The sequence below is a fragment of the Aythya marila genome (assembly GCF_965140915.1).
Source record: "Aythya marila genome assembly, chromosome: 8".
Lineage (NCBI taxonomy): Eukaryota > Metazoa > Chordata > Aves > Anseriformes > Anatidae > Aythya > Aythya marila.
In genome coordinates this window covers 16,287,982-16,311,218 of record NC_139049.1, presented here as the reverse complement: position 1 = coordinate 16,311,218, position 23,237 = coordinate 16,287,982, and the positions used below count along the sequence as shown (strand labels likewise).

At 41.7% G+C, this 23,237-nt stretch overlaps 1 protein-coding gene and 1 long non-coding RNA gene across 5 annotated transcripts in view; one reads left to right on the top strand and one right to left on the bottom strand.

The window, feature by feature from the left end:
• The window catches only part of RGL1 (ral guanine nucleotide dissociation stimulator like 1), a 76,599-nt gene that overhangs the window by 46,079 nt on the left and 7,283 nt on the right, over window positions 1-23,237 (top strand). For all 4 annotated transcript variants that reach the window (XM_082766634.1, XM_082766633.1, XM_082766635.1 and 1 more), the window contains 10 exons: window positions 3,702-3,886; window positions 6,902-7,026; window positions 7,679-7,894; window positions 12,182-12,285; window positions 13,441-13,525; window positions 15,956-16,045; window positions 19,131-19,217; window positions 20,315-20,347; window positions 21,833-21,954; window positions 22,892-22,981. In XM_082766634.1, coding sequence (XP_082622760.1) covers window positions 3,702-3,886; window positions 6,902-7,026; window positions 7,679-7,894; window positions 12,182-12,285; window positions 13,441-13,525; window positions 15,956-16,045; window positions 19,131-19,217; window positions 20,315-20,347; window positions 21,833-21,954; window positions 22,892-22,981 — 1,137 coding nt within the window. The remainder of the gene's footprint in view (window positions 1-3,701; window positions 3,887-6,901; window positions 7,027-7,678; window positions 7,895-12,181; window positions 12,286-13,440; window positions 13,526-15,955; window positions 16,046-19,130; window positions 19,218-20,314; window positions 20,348-21,832; window positions 21,955-22,891; window positions 22,982-23,237) is intronic.
• Window positions 1-23,237, bottom strand: part of LOC309881069 — a 29,461-nt gene that overhangs the window by 3,127 nt on the left and 3,097 nt on the right. The window lies entirely within an intron of this gene.

Here is a 23,237-nt window from a genome sequence, read left to right as displayed (position 1 = left end):
AAATGTTCAGAGATGGATTCTAAGCAAAACTGATACGGAAACTGGAAGACTTTCTGACAGGTGCAAAATTTGAAGGTATCACTGAACAGAGCCCAGAGCCCATGGTTGGCAGGAGAGGAGTTAAACTTTTTTTTTCTTTTTTTTTGTGCTGCAAATATCAGAAAGGAAAAACGTGTATCTCATAATCGAACCATGAAAAATGTAGTCCGTGATGTTTCTTTTCTGTCAGAGATCTCGGAAGGCTCCCATTGTTATCTGTCTCTGGGGCTATTGAGTACAGGGCGTTTCTTCTCAAGGGCAGCAAATGTAAAGCTACTGCAAGATAGGGGCCATTTTCCAGCCTGTTTTCAGAAAGCTTCCTCCCCCTGACACACCAAGTAGGAAGTCAGGCGATAGGAGGTCAGTAGGCCATAGTGTACCTTTTTATTCTTTCCTATTTCGCCTCTTGCCTGAAATTATTTTGCTGCCAAAAATCAGCATCTGTAATGGCTGTGAACTCTTCACCCTGCTCTGGGAGACTGGATCTGTGTTAAACTCTGTTTATTCTTTGGCTTATGAAAGTGGCCAGCAACCAAGCCTCTGGAAATTGAGCTTAGTATGTGAACGATATCAGTACAAGAAAGTGTCCTGTGGAGAGGCTCCTCCTATGAAATTGTTGCTGAACTGGTAAATGCTCATAAGAAAAGAATTCCCAACGTATTTTTGGCAGTGGAGCCAGTAGGGGTGAGAGTGAGTTTGTGACGTGGGGAAAAGCGGTATGCAGCAGGAGAAAGCACACAGATAGGGCCTGCAATGAGGTAGAGTGTTTCCCTGCCTGCGGCAGAAAATATATGAAGTTACTGCAGGCATAGGGCAGTGGTGTTTGTCATGGGCTTGTGCAGGGCGGGAGAGGACAATGGAAAAGCGTGGGCAGGCAGGAGAGTAGAGCAAGTGCTTGCGGATGTCTCTGTTGTGGCTGTGCTCCCACCTTGGGAACTGGAGCGTGACACCTGTCCCAGCTGAGAGGAGCGGACCTGGAGCCCCAGGCAGAAAGTTTTGCACCCACTGGCCTGAATAGCAAAGCCCTGACTAGTTGCATGCGCAGTGGAAGCTTGGCTGAGTGGAGTCATGAAAACCCAGTCCGAAATGGCTTTAAAATGTGAAGAGTCTTCAGAGCTGCACCATCTGTTCCATGTTTGCAGTGAAACCTGAAACCCAGGCTGTTTGAATGTTAATTTTTGGTTGTAAGTACTCTTTGTAGCTCTAAAATTGTAATTGCAGTTTCTCCTGTCAGCTAGCCTAACCAAACAGTATTACTGACAGCTTTCCAAATACTCTCAATAATTAGAAATTTGAAGTTGCCACAATACCAGAGAAGGAAATAGAAAAAAACAACAGACTAAACTGGATGGGACTTGGAAAATGACATCTCTACGGGATTAAAAGTTAAACTGAGTTTTGAGGAAGGAACGATATGCTTGAGATGAGACCGGGAGAGGTGATCTTTACTCTTCCTTAACTATTAGCTTATTCTGAGTGTCACTGAGCAGCTGACTTAACCAGATGTTGTTGTAGTTCTCTGTCTGCAGAACAAATGTACCAGCATCTGTCTGTGGCTCTGCTGCGACAGCTTTCTTGGCTGGCTTTTGGGTTCTTCGTTGCACAGGAGTCTGAATGTGTAATCCATTTTCCTACTGAGCTCTTCTTACAGGCTCATAAATTGAGGAGAGATTGGTCCTCCTGGCAGGCTTGTCCCTGGGTATTTTGCAGCTGTTAACATGATAGACCCCAAGCCACTGCTTTGGTGTTCTGTGTTTGAGAATTTGAACTTCAGAAGCCAAGTGCCTGACTCATGAGCCCAGAGCCCAGGTGCTCGTTGGGCTGACACAGTGCTGGCTCAGACTGGATACCCTGAGACAGGGGGGTTTTGCTGAAAGCATAGCCCAGTGGAGCTCGTGAGGGCTGCTTCCCTAAAAAATGGCATTTATTCTCTCCTAAGCATCTTCACCTAATTTCCACGAAAGCAGGAACTGCTCACCTCTCTTCCCTGCTGCAGCCGTTACGGCTGCTGGCTAGAAGAGGTTTGAAATACAGGGATAGTTTCAGTGTCCTTGAGAAAATCTTCAGGGCTTCCTTTTCTCTGGAAGCTTGATGTTAATTGCACGTTTTCTTCTGGACCATGGTATTCTTCTCTCGTGTTATGTCCTGTTCTCAGTACTGCAGTAGGCGATCATAAAACAGTGGCCTTGGCTGGTGCGTCGCATTATGTGACTGCACCCAGCGGTTATGGTCCCTTAATCCCTCTGTCAGTTCAGCTAAACTAAATTCTCTTTAAGAAGTATTTTCATATGCCATCTGTGACTCCCCAGCTTGTGATTTGTGCTCTGGTCAGTCTAATTGGTGCAGCAAAATATCCTGATAGCTGATCTATTGACACAGTGCTATGAAGAATCCAAGATCTCAGACTCTTGTCTCTCTTAAAACACTCCTATCACTTTCAAGTATTCTTTCCTTGCGCAAGAGAGATATACAGTTTTGTGTGCTGTAATCTGACAGCACCTCCTTCTCTTTGGGCTAAGGGTAAAATCCAAATTCTGTTGATGTGTTTTTGCTTTGCAGTTCAGACAGTTCATACAAAAACAATCCATCTTCTGGGTTCAGCTCTCTCTGCTCTTCAAGCCTGGCACGGAGCACTGGCAACGTAGTGCTGCCCAGGCTACACATGCCACGACTAGGGTTTTATCTTCACAGACATGGTAACCTCATTAACAGTCTGTGCTCTTGGGGCTTAGGATCAGGCTTAGGCTGCTTTTTTGCATACATAAACCCCAAGACTCGATCAGTGGGCAGTCTCTCTACTAAGAGAGCAGACACGTCTGAGTAATACGGGCTGTGGGACTACACAGCTTAGGATCGAGTCCCCAGGCTGGGCGGTGGTGATAGATGAGAGGAAGGGCACTGGAGGAAGTGTTTGATTTAGCACTTCCACTGGGAAGCTGCTGCCCTGAAGGAACCACAAATACCTTGCTTCCTCCCTTATATTTTTCCACAGCATCTCAGGGAGCAGTAACTGAGCACACATTGCAGCCGCACCAGGCCACAGCTTTTCCCACTGGCACAACAGTGAATTAAGAAATTATGTTCTGCTTTTGATTGTGTGCATAATGTCTAGTACTAGTCAAACATGGACATAGTACAGCTAAGCGAAGATACTTCAGCTATTTAAAAAAAAAGCATAACTCCAAGATAATTTGCAAGTCTTGCTTGCTTGACAAAGGCAAATAATGAATGCCAGTGATGGAAAATGATTTTGTTTTATTCGAGGTACTGACTTTATATGCTTGGTAGAGAGTTATTTCTATTAGTTATCTTAATTGCTTTATCTATCATTACTTGATATCCTGAATTTAATAGAAGGGACTCCATATAGCTTAAGTGGATTTGATTCTTCATTGCTATGCATTTTGAGGCTGTAATTGGATCCACTTGTAGTAGCGTGAATCAGCAGCAACTTCACTGAGGTCACTGGCAAAATCTGAGTGGTATCTTAATAAGATTGCATGCATAAAAAAAAGAACAAATGCAATTCCATGCTCATAAGCTTCTTCATACTGCCTTGATGAGGAGTGCGAAGGTCTCAGTGTTTTTATTTTAAGGATATGTGCAGTTGTATTGATACAAACGGTATGCAACCAGCGTGTTCTCTGTGTATTTGTTTTCAGTGCGATAGCATCAATCTTACGAGCGTGGCTCGACCAGTGCTCTGAGGATTTCAGAGAGCCACCCAACTACCTGTGCTTGCTGAAGTTGCTGGATTACCTGAAGAGGAGCATGCCTGGCTCTGACCCGGAGAGAAGGGCGCAGAACCTTTTGGAGCAGTTCCAGAAGCAAGAAGTGGAAAACGATAGTAAGCTTCCTTTCCTTCTTTCTTTCTGTTTTCCCAGGCTGTGTGGTACCACAGGGATTTATGTGGAGTGCATTTCATATCAGTGCACTCATCCTAATTGTAAGCAATATTATGAGGCTCACCAATTATTATTTATTTAATCTCTGAATGAGACTGCAGGTTCTGTGTGAACAGTGCAGTGTAGGTGCCTTTTCCTGCTCATTCAAAGGAGGACTGGGAGTTCCAGTGCTTCTAATATTCAGCCAAAGTCTCAAGATTGTTACAGCAGTCAAGTAGTTAACTGTCAACATACTCCCTGTGTCATTGACTTAAAACACACAGCTGCTCCTCAGGTTTTCTCACTTAAAACCCATCCCCAAAATAAACAAACAAATAAATTAAAAAAAAAAAAAAAGGTCATCTTACTGGGCTGCAACAAAATAAATCTTGAGTCACAAGCTGTGTTGCTATGAAGCTTTTCTTCCTAGTTACCATCATGTCAAAGGAAGTGTCTGTGGCTGTTTTTTCCTATTTGAGTGGCTGGCTGCTGGTATCCAAGGACAGAGGAAAAGCTTACGTTATAGGGGGTCACAATCTACTGAAACAATAGTGAACTGTAGTAACACAAATACACTGTGTGCAGTGTCAAGCCTGACACATACCCTTATCCTGGTCAGAAAGTTTCCTGTGGCATAAGCTGAAAAGTCCTAGGAACTCATACAGTGTATGAATGAGAACTAAAAACAACTTCAAGGTTTGGCAGAGGGGCAAGAGGGAGTAATTCATGAAATAAAGGATAAAGGAAATGACAGAAAAGAAACATTTCATCCCCGGCATAAAATCTCATCTGCCGGATGTTCCAGAAATACCGTGTCAATGCATAATTATGGTGAATTGCCAAATTAACACTGCCATCAAAAAGAACATAAAAAGGAGTACTGCACAGAGCTCAAGTGGTCTCCTTACTGAACACAGGTAAGTGGACAGGGTTGATGATGTGTGTCTACTGATGTTATTTCCTGGGTTTGGTTCCCACAGGTCAAACAAAGAGAGCCTAAAAGAGCTATATTTAGATTCATCTGTTGTTCAAAGTGAGCACAAGTTCCCAGCAGCCCTGCTTCTGCACTTGTTTCCAGAAGTAAGAGTTGAAAAGGCTCTTTTCTGAGTTATGGACAGGTCAATTTGAATGATAACATTTTCCAATTTGTGGTAGAACAGAGTCTGTTATTTAGAATAAAAGAAGAGGAGGGGAATGCAATTAACCTGAAGGTTCTACAGAGAAGAGTTTTAGAGTAGTCACTGATTTTATTGATGCTCCATCTTTGTTCATTTCAGAGATTTCTTGCAAAACTCTTTATGTGTTGCCTGCAATCAGATTTGAAGATTAGCTGATGATTATTGTTCTAAAGCACTCCTATTGTACTGTAAACTTACAGATGTGGTCCTAATCCTACAGTTTGGTTTGTATAATCAAATAATCAAACCCCCATTCATTGCTGCCATTGTCCATCCCAGTAGATTAGATTGCAGTCCCAGATGCATCGATAAAAGCTATTTCCAGCCTCGGTGCTTCCAGCCTGAGCAATACAAAGCAAGGTGAGCCAGAGTCTGCAGTTCTGACAGGGTGCATCGTCCCTTTCTGTGAAGTCAAGAGTGCAGTGGGCCTTTCAGAGGACTGACTGGATCAAAGACATCTGAAGAAGTGGAGATACTCTGGTACAAGAGGGGTCCCAGCTTTCTAGGAAGTAGGGAGAAGACTGGTTACATATTTATGAACATGAAGGTGAAAGGAGAAACAGGCATGGAAAAAAATAAAGGAAAATCTTGGGTTGCACTCAAGGACCTAATTTAAAGACAGCAGTGAGTTTCTGAATAGGCTTGCAACTCAGTGGTGAGGATTTTCAGATGAATTACATGAGCTGAAAGGAGAATGAGGAGTTACATGGCCAAAATGTGTAACTCTTGTAACAGCTGTGGAGAAGTCCATTTAGCTATTCATATTGTTATGAAACACCCACAGAAAAATCAGAGTGAAACAGAGGTCTCTGTTTATCACATTTACCTCTGTCAATAAATTGTACAGTTGGAATGGAAATCTGGACACAGCCAGTAGTTATAACTTGCTATATCAGAACTGTAACAGGTTTTGATGCTCAGGTTTTGCAAATGAATGAAGAAAGGAAAAACAAGTATTTTGGAAAACAATGATGAAGTACCACTATCTACTTTTATTGCTTTCATGTTTGTTCTGCTTTAATTGGATAGAAAGTATTGCATAGCATACTCTGACATGCACTGCTTGTTTTCCTTAATGAAATTTCACTGGTAGTAAACTCAGTACTTTTGTTGTTCATCTTCAACAAGAGGGAAAGTCCCATTTTTTTACGTCTGTGGTGCTTACTGTTGCTCTCCAGCAAAAGGGATTAAGAAGAGGATTTGTTTTAAGGATTTTCTGTTTGACTTCCTCCTGTACCATGGGAAATAAGAGCTTATTTATTTATTTTTTAATGTAGCTTTGTTCCATGTGGGAGTCAAAAGGTAACATGGGAACATCTGTGAAATCCCTTCCCTTTGACACAGGATCTGGTCCCTTAGTGAGGAGAGCTGTCCTCTTGCACTTTTTGCTGCTGCTCAGTGAAAACTGAAAGAAACTCAGCTAAACGCTGTAGATGCTCGGTGTATTCCCTTTGGTGGGAAAAATTCCCAGAGAGGGACGATATGCAAAGCTGGAACAGCCTCTCTTTAATATTGTCTGTGTAGTCCTGTGAAAGTGTAAATGGTGCCAGTAAAATCTGGTGTCTCCCTTTCCTTCTGTGAATGGGAGAAGTAATCCGGATATAAGAACATTCCTAATGTAATATTTTGAGTATATAATCAAGTTCTAGTCCCTTTGCCAATTGATTTTTTTTCATATTATTAAAAATCTGCATAAATACTGAAAAAGAATAACAAAATAACTTTGAAATAAGTGAACAGTTGCTTTGATTTACTGTTTGCTTTGTAAATTTACTAAACCATATTTTCCATCCTGAACAGATGGGATCCATAGCACTTCCCCCTGTAACCTCTATGATGAAGAGGAAATGGAGATTAGCAGTCCAGAAGAATTCTCTTTTTTCCGAGAAGACCTTGTGGCAGAGCAGCTGACATACATGGATGCAGTATGTAGAGTATATGTACTACTTGAAATGCTAGGGGAAATAGTGCTGGGCTTCTAATTTTTTTCTAAATGATCTCAATATAAGTATAGTGGTCCAGAACAGGTCTGTTTTTGGGCCAGAGAACACAGCTCTGCTTGGTTATCCAAATTTGCTTTATTCACAGGGCTTTTTCCTTCAGTCATTCTGCAGGTTAAAAAAAAAAAAAAAAAAGAAAAGAAAGGAAAAAAAAAAGTTTCGAATGTATACTATGTAGTTTTTTTTTCAAAGTTCAACATTTGACACTGAAAAATACCACCTTTTGCCTATATTGCTGCCTGGCCTAAAGATGTAGAGGTACTCTAATTGTAGTACTCTGATTTGGTTTGTCTGTATCATTTTGCTTCAAAATATCACTATATAATTTTTTTGCCCCTTTGTCATGCAACTTGTATAAAGATGTCTCTTATTTTCCTAGGACTACTTAGCTGGCAATTCTTCTAGGGCATCAAGCTTATGAAGAGCATTCTACAGTGTATATTTTAATCTTAGAGAAAGCAAATATTTACATTGTAATACAGCATTAGATCTAATTTGTATTGTGAACATGTGTTTCTCGTGGACAATAGAGATCTAGGAGAATCCTGCTGACTTAGACACCTCTATTTCACTCTAGAAGCTCTTCAAGAAAGTTGTGCCCCACCACTGTTTGGGATGCATCTGGTCTCGAAGGGATAAGAAAGAAAACAAGCACCTGGCACCTACCATCAGAGCCACCATTGCTCAGTTCAATGCAGTTACCAAATGCGTTGTCAGCACTATCCTGAAGAGCAAGGAACTCAAAACACAGCAGAGAGCCAAGATCATTGAGAAGTGGATTCATATTGCACACGTAAAGCATTTATTCTAGATTGTTGATGTTCCTTGTGCAAGTGCTTTGGAGTGAGGGAATTTGTTGGGAGGGGAGGAAGGGGTTGTATGCATTGGTACCAGGCCAGTGAACATTTAGCTCCAATTCTTTCTGGTTTGGACCAGCTTTCTTGGTAATAGGAGATGAAACATTGCCACCCCTTTCCCTAGTTCCTCCCCCTCTGTGGAAATGGCATTGATGCTGGTCTCTGCAGGGTTGTGAGTGCTAATTAACTGATGAGACAGATACTGTGCCCTGGAGATGGAGAGTGCCATATACTTGATAATATAACATTGATGGTGAGATGGGTATAAATTCAATCAGTTCAATTCCCTAGGAAGAAAATACTGTGTGTATTAGTGAATGAAGTGACGTGGTGTTTGATCCCTGTTACACTCACTTTATCAGACAGTGTAGTGACAGGACAAGAGGTAATGGTTTTAAACCATTGTTTAAACAGGATTGTTCAGCCTGGAGAAGAGATGGCTCCAGGGAGACCTTTAGTAGCCTTCCAGTGCCTAAAGGGAGCTACAGGAGAGCTGAGGAGGGACCCTTTGTCAGGGAGTGAAGTGATAGGATGAGCAGTGATGGCTTTAAATTGAAAGAGAGTAGATTTAGATATTAGGAAGACATTCTTTACTGTGAGGGAAATGAGGCACTGGCACGGGTTGCCTAGAGAAGCTGTGCATGCCCCATCCCTGGAAGTGCATAAGGCCAGGCTGGATGGGGCTTTGGGCAGCCTGGGCTGGTGGGAGGTGTCATTGCCCATGGCAGGGGGTTGGAACCAGATGGTCTTTAAAGTCCCTTCTAACCCAAACCAGTCTCTGATTTTATGATATTACCCAGATGTTGGAGGAAGGTTGGACAAGAATGAAGAACTGGCAGTGGTGCAGGCACTAGGCAGTCAGAATGAGCTTTGCATTTTTTTCAGCCTTTGGCCATTAATATTTAGTGAGTGAGCGTCATGCTCCCTCCCCTGCATCTGTGAGCCCTGTTGGAGCTGAATCAGAATGGTGGGAGATAGCACAACTGTTTGTGTTTTCATACACACACCTTTATACATGTGTGTATGTTCATGTGAAAGTAAAATAAATACTAGATTTGAAGTAAGTGCAGACAAAACTAACTTCAAAGAAATACTAACCTTTTTAACAGGGGAAAAATGAAATATTGTTTGGCCTGAAGAAGTTTCCAGAACAAAAAAGTTCAAAAAGTCATTTGCTTACTGACTTACTCACTGTTTACATTGTATATACAAATGAATGGGGGGAGGGGGAAGGGAGGGCACAGAAAGAGGTGGAAACAGTGACCAGAAGGAACAAGTAGAGGTATACTATGGCATCAGTCTCATCTTCTTGCTTTTCTGCTTTGTCATTGTCTTGTATTTCTCTTTAACAAGTTATTACTTTTTGCTTCAATTCCTTTGTTTTATAAGAGATTCTGTGTTTCGTAATCTTTGCACAAAAGAGTTTAGCACACCTTTACATAACTCCAGTTTGCTAATTTCTTAGATTTTCTCTCTTATATTTCCCTGTAACCTTTTTAACTCCCCTTCAAATCACTGGACAGCTGGCACTAAACTAGGTCTCCTTTATGAAAAGAACATCAAAGCACTTTAATATGGGTATGTGTTGACTTCGTTTTAAGAATCACATGGATTCTTTCAAAGCTATACAAAATAAGCAGTCATAAAAAGCTCAAGCCAGACAGAGGCCTTCCAACCTTGACAATGTGCTTCTATCCTTCCAGAGGCAGCATTGTTAGTACTGGCACCTAAGCTCTGGCAACTGCATGGTTCAGGAAACTGGTATGGGGAAGTAGTCTTTCACCTCTGTTTTGACACTCAAGTTGGCTCGTTTTTGTTATCATCTGATGCCTGCTTTATAGCCCACGTGAATGGATTAGGGAGTTTGGTTCCTACTTTCTGTGTGCAGATCTCTGACTTGCAGAGGTACCAGCTACAGCGGGCTTTTGGGGGCACACTGGGCTGCAGTCTGGGTGAGCAAGCATGGAGCAGCTTCTTGCTCATCATGGGACGTTAGGAAGGCCCAGGGAAGCCAGGCCAGGCATCATGCTCGTGATCTTTGTTCTGTGAATGGAGAACCTTGTTCTCCACCTCTGTTAAGACAACACTTCTCCCTTTACTTAGTTCACACACATAATTAAATTCTCCATCTTAGCTAAGCACGTGAAAAATGCATGTGCATGCTATACAAAATAATTACATATGTAGAATAGCTACTTGCAAATAGACTTAGCCGCCCACTTCTGAATAAAGTTGCTTGCTTTGTGCATGCAAATGAGTGTTTTGGTTAGATGCCCAAATTAGAAAATTATCCCCTCATTAAAGTGCAGTTATTCACTGACAACTGACTGTAACTTAGCAGCATGGAGTTCTATATTACTTATCTGTGACTTCTGGATTGAGTTTCTTAGATTACAAGGAAAACTGAGTAAACTGCTAGCTCTCCCTGTTCCACCTACCTCTAAGGTTCCTGAGCAGAAGCAGCCAATTTTATGCACGCAATATTTTCTTTAAAAATAAAAAGTAAAAATCATTAATATCCTGTTATACTTAACTTTTAAAATCAAAGTTCTTTTTGAGCACTGTGTAGGATTCTTTCTGGTTTTCCCCTTGTGAAAGACGCAGCATGAAACAAAGTTGTTCAAGGCAGTTTAAAAAAAACATATATGAGTGGAAATGAGGTGAAGTTTAGCAGTCAGTTAAAACATTGAGAACATGAAGTCCAATATTGAATTCCTAATGAGGTTTTAATTTTACATGCATTTTAAGTCAGTGGATCCAACTTGGAGCTTTTAGTCCAAACTCCTGTCATACTTAAAAAAAAAAAAAAAAAAAAAGAATTTGTCTCAGAATCCATTATTCTCCCCAGCCTGAATTACAAGTTGAACATGAAGAAAGAAGGGTCTCCTTCTCAAATGTGTCTGTCACCCAGCAAGAACTGTTATGTGGCTTTTTTGGCTCCGGACCATGCAAGAGCAGCTTTCAGGTCTTGGGTGTCCTGCCACATGCTCTTTAAGCTGGTCTTTATCTAGCCTAACTACCAACCTGCTTCAGGTCAAGTCTGCCTAGTCAGTCATCTTCTAAGCATTATTTTGTTAAATGTAACCTCCTAAGTTGCTGAGTCTTAAATATATATATGTATTAAGTAAATATATGAGAGTAAAAATACTTCCCTTAGTTCTGTCAATTTTAGTGCAACTCATGAGCAGAGTTACTGTACATTAAGGTCTGACTTCAGTTTATATAAAGTTTGCTCTACATTTTTTCAGTCCTGTGCAGAAATTGCTCTAAAGGGAATAAATTATGTCTATTTTCACTGTAAGGACACTTGACATAATTAGTCTTATTAGTGCAAATAATCAGGCCCATAAAAATTTGCTAAATCAGAACTGTAGTTTGAATACAGTCATTTACGTGCAGCAGGCAAGTTGGCATGTGTTTTGTCTGCTTAATTTGCATGTACAGACACCTGTTTGTGAGAGCTTATATTTGCAAGAATTGTCTTACATCTGTGGCACCCATGCTGTGGTTTGTGAACCACCGATGGATTTACAGGAGTCCCTTGAAGAGTCACAGGCCAGGCTTCCCCTATCCTTGCTTCCATCTGTTTTAATGTGCTCTTCTTTTGGAGGACGAGGTTTTTCTGTGTCTTTTTCCACAGGAACTTTTGCCATAGAGAAGCTCTATAAGAAATGTCTATGAACCAATCTCTGTCAGGATTTGAAACTCTGGAAAAACTTGGAAGGTTTTCTCTTTAACAAGGTGCACATACTTGAATAACAGGTTATTCCTTTGCATGTCTTTTTTTTTAAATTGACATTTAGATGATTGAAGGTTTAGATTTTAAATGCAACAAACAAAGAGGCAAAGCTTGTTTTTTCCCCCTAAAGGGTAAAAGGGATTGGTAATTATAAAGGGCTTTTTGAGAAGTATAACATTTGTGCTCTTTAGCCTGGCTTCATGGGCTCATTTCAACTTTTATTTTTTTATAGAACTGGAACCCGTAACACTGCAACATCACCACAAATACATGAAAGTGAGAAAAACAAGAAATAAGTGTCAAGGCCCATAAAGTGTTCAGTGAATGGAAGGGGGGTGATATTTTTGATGCTCAGTATTTGTGCAGCTGCCTGCTTTGGAGTAAGAATATGTAGCAAGCATGACACCAGTCAAGCAGAAGAGCACTAACCTAGACATAATGCTGATATTTAACGCTCCTGTACTTCTAACCACTCCTTTCACAGGAATGTAGGATCCTGAAGAATTTTTCCTCCTTGAGGGCCATCGTTTCAGCACTGCAGTCCAACTCCATCTATCGGCTAAAGAAGACCTGGGCGTCTGTTCCAAAGTAAGCCTCCCCCTCTCCCCTTACTGTCTGCTCCTGTGGCTAACCCCAGACAAAGACAAAAAGTTCAGGGCTCTTTCTTTTCATCATTTTCTTCTCAGTCTTCCCATTCTCCTTCATGAACATCTGTTCTCTTTCAGAAGAACCTGTGAGGTGCAGAACCCTTTTTTGGGTCTGAATGCTGTGAGCTCCTCTTTGGTATTGAGAGAGCACCCTGCCTTCAGGGACAGTGGCATATAGCCACTATATAGCAAACTGGATCTTCCACAGCCTATTTTGAAAAATATGGGACTAGCTGCTTTCCCAGCTCATGCACACTGCTCTCAGGTCAGCAGAACGGCACCACGATAGCTGCCTGTTGTTTTCTCTCCCATGAAGTTGGAGGAGGTCCAGGTTCCTACAAACTCTCTCCTTATCCTGAGATTTCCTTAAAATATATCCCCAAACTACAAAATTCAGATCTGTATTTAAAATACTATTTCTTACAGTGGAATACCTTTTGGTGCAATTAGAGTATTTACTGCATGCTACCAGAAATCCCTGTGTAGGAAAGATGTTGTTCTGCTTGTTCTGTTGGGAAGAATAGATTTCTCTCCTTTTTCTTCAATAAACAAAGAAAACTGTCACCCTGCCATGAAGTGTGCTTCTGCATTTCCCCAAAAAAGAGCTGTTTTTTCCTTCCACTGGATGTTCAAAATGTTCCACTGAAATGTTCAAAATAGTGCTGTTTGTGAGTTTGCAGTGTTGGGCAATGGAAAGGAACTTATATATTAATTTCTTATAGCTTTACTGCGGGCATGAAACAAGGCAAAAATGAAGTACTTGGAATACAGATCTCAGCTAGCATTCTGTTCCTTTATGTATCCATTTATCCACTTTCTTGCAAGAATTTTGTATCCTAGCGTGATTGAAAACCCTGCTCAGAGTTTGAGTACCTATAGGTTTTATGACACTGTCAAATAGAGTTCAGGCTTTACTGAGAGCACCAGGTCTCAGAAGGGTTCCTAGGAGATGTGCAGCATCTCCTTGAATGCATCATGGTGTTGGTATTTTTACATGCTTTGCTATTACCAGTTCATGAAGAAAAAGAGCTGCACAGTAATGTGATCTGATTTAAAATACTAATAATCTGAACGATTCAACTCTTTTCCCGTACAGGGACAGAATGCTGATGTTCGAAGAGCTGTCTGATATCTTCTCAGATCATGACAATTATTTGACAAGTAGGGAGCTGCTAATGAAGGTGAGAATTAGCTTGAGTTGCTAATCGCAAAGGTTTGTAATCTCAAAGCTGAAGTTAGCCACTGTTCCAGCCAGCTGCCAAAGCTCATCTCTTCCTGAGCTACTGTATGCAGTACTTCAGGGAAGATTGGTCAGTAGCTTGTAAGTTTGGGGTTTTCTGCTCGGGTGAGAAGTGATTTCATTGTCTCTGAAATAACGCTATACCGGCATTAGCCTGTTGAACTTGGATACCCACAAACAGCAGGCTGCAGCTGCGCAGATCCTGTATTGATTTGTTCACAATAAAGTGGGTCAGGGCTGTCATCACTCTCGGAGCCCCCCAGACTGAATGTCAGGCTGCTGTGGTTCAGTGGTGGGTTATGCTCCCTTGGGCACAGCAATGTCTAGCTCAAGGACACCTGTGTGTGCCACATCGTACCTCTGGATAGCACTGGAGCCAGAACCAGAGGTAACAGGTGCTGCACAGTGTAATTTTATTGAGATGAGCTACAAATTAGCATGTTGGCTTTGTAGTGCTCTGTACAGAGAGACAAACTGCTAGCTTATGCACCCTCTGAGCAGTTCTGGAAAGGCTCAAATTTGCACTGATGAGTAGAAAACAGCTCCAAACAACTCAACTGGGTTGCACCACTGTAGTGCCTTTTACTTCACTGGAACAATGCCACTGAGTAGTTATACTAAGATGTTTATCCAACTATCCCATACCTTTCTTGGAACTAGAAAAGAGGGCTGGGAATCTCGAAGGAACAGGCTTCCTGCTCTGTGTGTGGCCAGATGGCCAACAAAGCAGGCTCTGTCTGAAACAGTGTGACTTGTATGCTATCCTGGGCAAACCCCAACAAGCTCAGGAGCTTGAAAGGAGTGAGAAATAATAGCAAGGAAAGGTTACATTGTCTGGAAACTAGGGAATGCATCAGTGGCAAAGTTTTATTTTTACATAAAAAATTTCTATAAACCAGTTAACTAGTTTACTTTTTGGCAGTTCTATCCAGTCTATTTGGCATTTGTGTCTTACCCCGTTGCCTTGATATCTGAAACACTGTATTTTGCTCAGGAATGGTGGGCGAGCGCATTCAAACCTGTCAGTCTGTTGTTTATCATCCACTTATGATCGACCTATAGCTCAATTTAAAAAATGTGCATTTGGAACAGCTTATAGAACTAAATGTTAAAAAGAGAGAATAACAGCCCAATCCAAGCCCAGACCTTCTGACTCCCACCAAGTCACTCTCTTCAGCTGCTGTAAGTAGATTTGCCAAACATTTTGAAAGCAGAGGAGGAAAATTCCAAGGAATCAGCTCGCACCCCTCTCCTAGTTCTCATCTTGGATCAATTTATAATGATTGGAGGATTAATGTCCACTGTATCCTTAAAGTCTTTGTTTTGTTTCATTATAAATAGTCTCTGCAGGGAAGCTGTATTTGATCTTGCCTATCCAACCTGCAAATTAAAGTGCAGAGCAGACAAAGCACCATATGAAATGGGTTGTCCGACACAGAGGGAGAGCTCTGTTCTCTTCTCCCCAAACAACGTCTCTGCTGCGAGCTGCAGCTGCTTCTGGGCCTGCCTGCCATTTGCTGCTGCTAGAGAATCTCATCTACCTGTCAGTATCTTCAGGACATTGATATTCCTTCTTCATTTGCTTCTGTTTTTCAGCTGAGGAAGGAAAGGCAGAGTTTAATTGATCTGTTCATTAACTGTGACTGAGAGAAGTAAGCATAATGAGAGGCTCTTTACAAGTGCAGGCTGTTGTTTTTTGCAAGCTTAAAAAGACATTGATGATTCATGCGACATCTATCTGGCCACTGGAAAAAAATAACAGTAACTTGCAGCATCCCATATGGATCCAGGGAAATAAAGGGTGCAGATCTATTGTGAAATAGCTCATCCATTCATAGGAATTGTGGAGATCAAAACCTATTACTTCCATTTCCGGCATGTTTTTGGATTAGTCAATAAGCAACAGAGGTTAGTTGCTGGATCTCTGTGTTGCGGCATAAGAAAAACAACAAAGCATTACATAAGACAGAGATGTTTACTTGTAGCAGTCCTGATTAGGAAATTAAACAGAAATCTTGAGCTTGAGTGTCAGGATGGAGTTCAGAGAAGCATCTGGACAACTGAAGTATACCTAAGCTTCTCTGATTTAAACTCTTAGGAGGTTTGCAATAGCATTTAGATTTGGTCAGAGTAGAAGTATTTTGCAGAAAAGTTCCCCTATGGTCATCCTGTGGGATTTTTCCAAGATTCCCAAGCAGTGCTTGAGACCCAGAAAATCATCACATGCACATATACACACATTTACTTGCATAGCAAATAGTTTTGCTAATCTAGCTTGCCTGGTTAAATGTATTTCCAATTATTTTGCATGAATGTAGTTGCCAGCTTACCACTTTGCTCCTTCATTAATCGTCTTTTACTTCCCTTACAGGAAGGAACATCCAAATTTGCAAATCTGGACAGCAGTGTGAAAGAAAATCAGAAAAGAACTCAGAGGCGACTTCAACTTCAAAAAGATATGGTGCGTCTGGTGTCCCTTTCCTCCCGTTTCTGAACTGGTAATGTGATTATTAGGTGATATGAGAGAAGCAAAATCTAGATAGATATGAGAGAAGCAAAAATCTAAATATATGAAAAGCAAAATCGAGAAAGAAAATCTAGAAAATTTAAGAAAACAAGTGGGCACTAGGTAATGTTTTTGAATATGCCTTCTGTTGTGCAAAACAATTGCTAAAACATCAGTACTATTGACTAACTGAGACTAAGCAAGTGAACTGAAAAGTTTAGACTGAAAACGCAGTCAAAATGTTTGTCCCTGTAGATATATGCCCAAAGCTGTATTTCCCTTATGCCATGGATCATAGTAAGCAAGTAATACATACTATGTTGTGTGTGTGAGGTGTGAGCAGGTGGACAACCTGCTCAGCCTGGTGGCAGAGCTCAAGGAGGAGGTGGAGAGGTTGAGGGCCATCAGGGAGTGAGAGTGGGAGATAGACTGTCGGAGCAACTCCCTGCAAGGCTTGAAGGAAAGGCACCAGAGTGAGACACCTCAAATGGGGGTGGACCCCCTGACCTGTCGGGCAGAGGCAGGGGACCTAGGAGAGGAGGAGGAATGGAAACAGGTCCCTGCTCGACATCGCAGGCAACCCCCATCCCTACTGGCCCCACCTTCCCAGGTGCCCTTAAGCAACAGGTTTGAGGCCCTGGAGCTTGAGAGATGGGTGGGTGAGGATGAGGTGAAAAGTCCACCCAGGAGGATGCCTAGGGTGAGGAAGTCAACTCCACACCTCAGGAGTGCCTCCACCAGGACAGGAAGAAGGGTGATTGTTGTGGGTGACTCCCTTCTCAGGGGAACAGAGGGACCTATTTGTTGGCCTGACCCTACCCGTAGGGAAGTCTGCTGCCTCGGTGGGGCCAGGGTCAGGGACGCTGCCAGAAAGCTTCTGAGTCTGGTTAGCCTCTCTGACTATTGTCCTCTTTTGATAGTCCAGGCTGGCAGAGATGATATTGAAGAGAGAAGCCTGAAGGCTATCAAATGGGACTTCAGGGGACTGGAACAATTAGTAGATGGAGTGGGAGTACAGGTCATGCTTTCTTCCATCCCTACAGTGGCAGGGAGGGGTACAGAGAGGACATGGAATGCTCACCTGATAAACACATGGCTCAGAGGCTGCTGCCAACACAGAAATTTTGTTTTTTTTTGACCACGGTGCACTTTACTCTGCACCTGGCCTGCTAACTGCAGATGGGTCCCACCTGTCTCTAAGGGGAAAACAGACAGTAGTGCAGGAGCTGGCAGGGCTCATTGAAAGGGCTTTAAACTAGGTAAAAAGGGGGATGGGGCTGAAACAAGGTTTGTTAGAGCTGTGCCAGGGGTAACAATGTCAGGGTTTGGGGAGCAGACAATGGCCCAGCTGAAGTGCATCTACACTAATGCACGCAGCATGGGTAACAAACAGGAGGAGCTGGAAGCCATTGTCCGGCAGGCAGGCTATGACTTGGTTGCCATCACTGAAACATGGTGGGACCACTGCAGTGCTGCAATGTCTGACTACAGGCTCTTCAGAACGGACAGGCAGCACAGAAGGGGTGCTCTCTCTATATCAGAGAGAGTTTTGATGTTGTGGAACTCGAGACTGAGTCTGGGAATGATAAGGTTGAGTCCCTATGGGTTAGGATCAGCGGGAAGGCCAACAAGGCAAGCATCCTGGTGAGGGTCTGTTACACACCGCCAAACCAGGATGAGGAGACGGATGAGGAATTCTACAGGCAGCTGGCAAAAATTGTGAAATCATCAGCTCTTGTCCTGGTGGGGGACTTCAACTTCCTAAACTCCAAAATTTCAGGATTTGTTGGATATATGTGGGTGCCACAGTATGTTCCCTGGCACTAAGCTTCTCCTGTTCCCTGACAGGGGATAAATGGGTGCTACTCCTGTCCCGCTTGCATTTGTTTCACATCCAAACCAGCTGTTCAGGACAGATGCTGAGCCAAGGGTTGGCTTAGTTTCAGGTCTCCCTGAGATTTACTAACCTTGTCATAAAAAAGAGTAACAAATGATTGATGAATATAAACATGTACTCATCACTTTCAACTGTCTTGTTTCTCTCCTACAAGCCTTTCAACTACTCCTGTTATCCTTTAGAGAGTAACAAGGGGGAAAGCTACAGATTTCATTTAGTAAAAGATGTACTGTAAATAATGGAATCCTTGCGATAAAGAGAATCAGCTCTGGCTAGAGCAGAAATCTCGTTTACTTTTAAACAGACTCAGGAAGCTTCTGATATGATAGCTTGAAAATTATATGGACTTTGTATTACAGAGATTGCTTTGTAAAATCTGGTTTCCAGTCTGCTGGTGAAAATGGCTTTTGTCTCAAAGTTGGCAAAGATTTTAAAGGACAGGGAAGAGAAATCTGGGATAGGGAGGCAAAACTGCTGAATATGATTTTTTATTTGTCTTTTAGTTTGACTGGAAAAAATACAGATTCTTTTGGATGGTAGGAACAAGCATTCCCTTCACAACTGTAGAAACAGCCTGAACGCTACAATTGGTAGTAGACTAGAAAGTTAAAATGTGAATGCTAAGTAAATAAAATGCAGGGAATGGCAGGGAAAGAAGTTAGTTTTTCTTGGACAAAAAGAATCTGTCACTCCATGTGACTGGACTGTCATATGCTAAAGCAACATCATTAAAAACCCAAACCCATTGGATGAAGCAAAAAGAGAAACCCTACATACAAGCTAGCCAGGACCATTCCCTGTCCCTCTCTCATGTAGCAGGTAACTGAGGAATGCTTCCACCAGTGCTCAGTACTCCTTCTGCAAGTTGGGTTTCCTCGTGATCATTAAAAATCAATGTATGGTGACAATATTGCAATAGAAAGGCACTAATGAGAGCATCCTGCTTCTCATAAGGATTTCATTTAAATTCTAAGTTTGATACCAAGGGAATTACAATGAAAGAAAACTTCATTTATATAAGACCACTGTTTTGTTAAGCAAACTACCTTTATTTCTTTTTTTTTTTTTTTAATACAGTAATATTCTAGCATTCTAATTGTTAACATTTCTCAGTCAATCCAACATTGCTCTGATCATTTCCAGGGAGTAATGCAAGGCACAGTGCCTTACCTGGGTACCTTTCTCACTGATCTCACCATGCTGGACACAGCCCTTCAGGACTATATTGAGGTATTTTGGGGCAATTTTTACTGCATGTATTTGTGTATCTTCTACAGTGCTGTCTGCATGTGTTCCTGTATCTTTTACTGTGTTCTTGTGTGTTTCTCAAAACTGGAAGAATCTGGTTCCAAAAAGAGGAGGGAATATGCATTTTTATTAGCACTGTGAACCGTGCGTGAATTTAAGAATGCCATTTATTTCAACAGACAAGCTCAGCATTGCATTTTGTCTTATCAACTTAGAAAGAAAATTTGAAGAAAGAAGGAAGGTGGCATTCCATTATTCTATTTTATTTTTCTAAAACAAGGTTTTAGGTATAAAAATGTCTGTGAAGAATTGGTAAAGCATACAGAATCACAACTTCGGTACTTTGGAGGGATTGCTGAAGTGTTTCAGTATTTACTCAGAGGTATTTGAGCCCTAAAGTGGTTAAAGACTTCTCATTTCTCTTTAGCTGAACAAGCAGGGGGACACCAACTGAGCACAGGAAGGAAAAAAGGATTGCAAGGGAGTCTGGTCATTTAACTGAGGATGGGCCCAATTTTCAAGTGTTTGTTTCAAAGGTTTTTAGACACCTTTGAAAACTGGGCCCCAATTAACACAGATACTTGAGGAGCCATGTTGCAGGCACTCAGCCTTCATTTTGCTGGTGCTGATAGTTATGATAGGAATGAGCAAATACACTTCAGTCTGAGCTGGTAACTGTTGATGATTTGTTTGTAGTTTGTTTTGCAAACTGCAGTAAGGCAGGCCTGAGTAGAGCTGCTATATATCCATTTTCTTTCTGGCACTTTCCCATTTGTCTATGCTTTGTGTTGAGCTGGTGTTCCTCAAGCCTGCTGGAACACTGCTAAACTTACAGTATAGGCAAAAGCCCAGTTTGTTTTTTGCATGCATTTTAGGCCATGAGAACAGATATTGTTTGGAGACTCATATATATATGAGTGCTGTGGTTTTTACCTGATTGGAAAACAGGTATTTTTAGAAGGTCCTTCCTCAGGGCAGGTCTGTGCTTTATGTTAGTGTAGCTACTTCATCCTGTTTGTGATTAAATTCAGCTGAGCACGTGCTCTTCTACTCTGATCCCTTCTCTTTGCTTCCAACAGGGTGGCCTGATTAATTTTGAGAAGAGACGAAGGGTAAGTTGAATGTTCTGTGATTTTTAGTTTACTGATGCCCTCATCTAGAGAATTCTTCTGGTGAGGCCTGTTGTCTTTGCTCAGGTATATACAACAGCTACCAATTTCAATGTAAGTTATTGTATGTGAGGAAAGAATAGATCCCTGAAATGCTGTGAGCCCACACCAGGCTGTGACAGGTGGTGCAGAAAGAGAACCTTGTTTTCAGATGTGCACAGTAAAAGGAAGAGCTGCAGGCCACTTCCATGGTTTTACATCTGGGGCATACACATTCCCTCAGTTTGATGTTTATGGGATTATGTTCTATGTGTATGCCTACGCCCTATGTGTCTCGTAGCATGAGACCTTTGCTTTTCAGACAATACAGTTTGTAAAAATCTTCTGTTTACTGCAATAAACTGTTTTGTAGGTAAAAGGCTGCAGAGAGTGAACTAGGTGCATGGGACTGGGAAATGCATGGTATTAGTCTTTTCTTTCAGCCTGATCCCTGTTGGTCAGATACAAGTAATGCTATGTAGGAGCAGAGGTACTAGGGTCACATCTGTCTGAATAAAGTTGTGCCAAATCTCCGTTCTGGGGCCTGAAAGCAGACTTGGATTTGGCTATGATGGAGTTATTTCCTTCCTTAAAGGATTCCCAGATCTATAGACCACTTCTTGGACTTGTCTTTTATGTATGACTGCACAGCTCAGGATATCAATGATGAGATACATGAGCTTCTCTTTGGTCATCAGTTCAGCTTCGTACAAACCAGCAGCAAAGCTGCCCTCTGAACCATGCTGAGTGCTCAGCTCCATTGCTGTATCCCAATCCTATAATCCACTCTGACATGAAAAGTTTTTAAGAATTATTTTGGCAAAGTGTGTGTACAAATGGAGTTACATGAGTGACGTTCCATTCGCACACATCAAGGGTAGCATTTTGTCTTTACCTGGTGCAAGTGTGTGTTCTCAAGTTCAAAGCCAAGGAGAGTCGGACTTGACTTTCATCACAGGCACCCTAACTCTTATCCCTGCTCCCTGGCTGAGAACCACCCAAGTACAGAGCTCTTCTCTCAGCCCTGGTCCAGCCAGTGCAGGCCTGATACGAGCAGGTGGGGTAATTTGAAGAACTTGTGACCTGTGCTACCCTTGCTCCTGGAGGACAAACTGCAGTGCTGCTGTTTGGCCTGTTTGCACTGATGCTGCACTTGGGTTAGTACTTGGGAAAAGCTCAGTGGTGAAGTATGATTCCTTGTGTTTGTCTTCTAATTTGTGTGTCTTTGATAAAATGTTCATATTTCAATGCATGTTAAGGATGCTGGGGGGGAAAAAAAAGGCAGATTTCATTGTTTGTAAACTGATTGTTGAAATAGTTACTTAGCTGAAACTGAACCTGAGCTCATACTAAGTTTCTCCTGGATCTGTTGTTGCATGTGTTTAGTATATGAATGAGTCTGTTTTTATCTTGTTTTCTAAATAGCATTCTCATTTGTTTATTTTGTAGGAATTTGAAGTAATTGCCCAAATTAAGCTCTTGCAATCTGCATGTAACAGTTATTGCATGACACCAGACCAAAAATTCATACAGTGGTTCAGGAGACAGCAGCTTTTAACCGAGGAGGAGAGGTAAGGTTTCCAATCCAGCTGGTGAAGCAGGCTTTTCTTACCCCATGTCCACCCGGATGAGTTACGTCAGTTTTTAGATATCCTCTTACAGGAACTTAAATATACTACTGCTCCCAAATAGTGGAAATACGGAAAATACATCTGCTGGCTGCTAAACAGTTGTAGAAAACCTGTCCAACACTTAGCAGGGTTTAGTTTTGAGACTGGAAATGTGGTTTCTGACTTTGAAATATGAGAGTCTGTTGTGTCTGGCCTGTCTGTACACCCAGATGCACACTCAGAAGATGATCCCAAGGGATGTTGAGATGCAGTCCCCAGGCGCTGGGCTGGTGGATGCAGATAGATAGCAGGTAGCCACAGCAACACAGACCTCACTGGGCACTCACCAGAGACATGGATAATGGATCCTGGGCATTTGGGCTTGCTTTTGCAGTCCTGCCAGTTCTGTGCTATTGCACACACTGCTAGATGAACGTAATACAACTTATTTACAGCATTTTAATATCTCCATTAGATATTTGAATACCACGCTGCTGCACTGTCTTAGAGAATAAGCACAGTCTTACGCATACTGTATTGTACTAAGAGTTATGGTCAAAAAACAGGTCAGCTTGTCCTAGATTCATGTTAAATATTTGTTTGTTTGTTTGGAAGTTTTGTTTTTGTGTTTTGTGTTGTGTGTTTTTTTTTTTAATAAAGTGGTGAAAGTCACTCAAAAAAGTAGTTTTTTAGTCTTTAAAACTATTTTTAAAGGATTGAAATAACCCCTTTACTGTGGTAAAATGTGGACAGAGCTATGTTCTTCTTTGTGGTGTTGCAACCTTCTGTGAAGTGGAAATAACTGAAGACTTCTCAAATTTCTTGAATATTGCTACTTTGACATACATAACTAATGGTATTAGCTGTAAAAATTAACCCAGTGGCCTCTGTTCTGCAGTTACAGCCTTTCATGTGAGATTGAAGCAGCTGTTGACACCAGCACCACGTCACCAAAACCTCGGAAAAGCATGGTGAAGAGGCTCAGCCTGTGAGTATGACTGGGCTAGTGGCTTTGGTGTGTTAATACAAACCAGAATAAATTAAACAAGCAGTACTCATTTCACCAGCTGAAATACCTGGTCACTGCATCACTTTGAGGAGACACCATCAGCTATAAACTTATAGTTCTGTCTGAAGTTGTGCTTTTCTATTGTTATAACTAATCATAAGGCTTATTAATGATGAAAGAGATTAGAAACAAGACTTTTTTTTAAAGTGTCAAAAGAAGGAACAGTTTTAGTGGT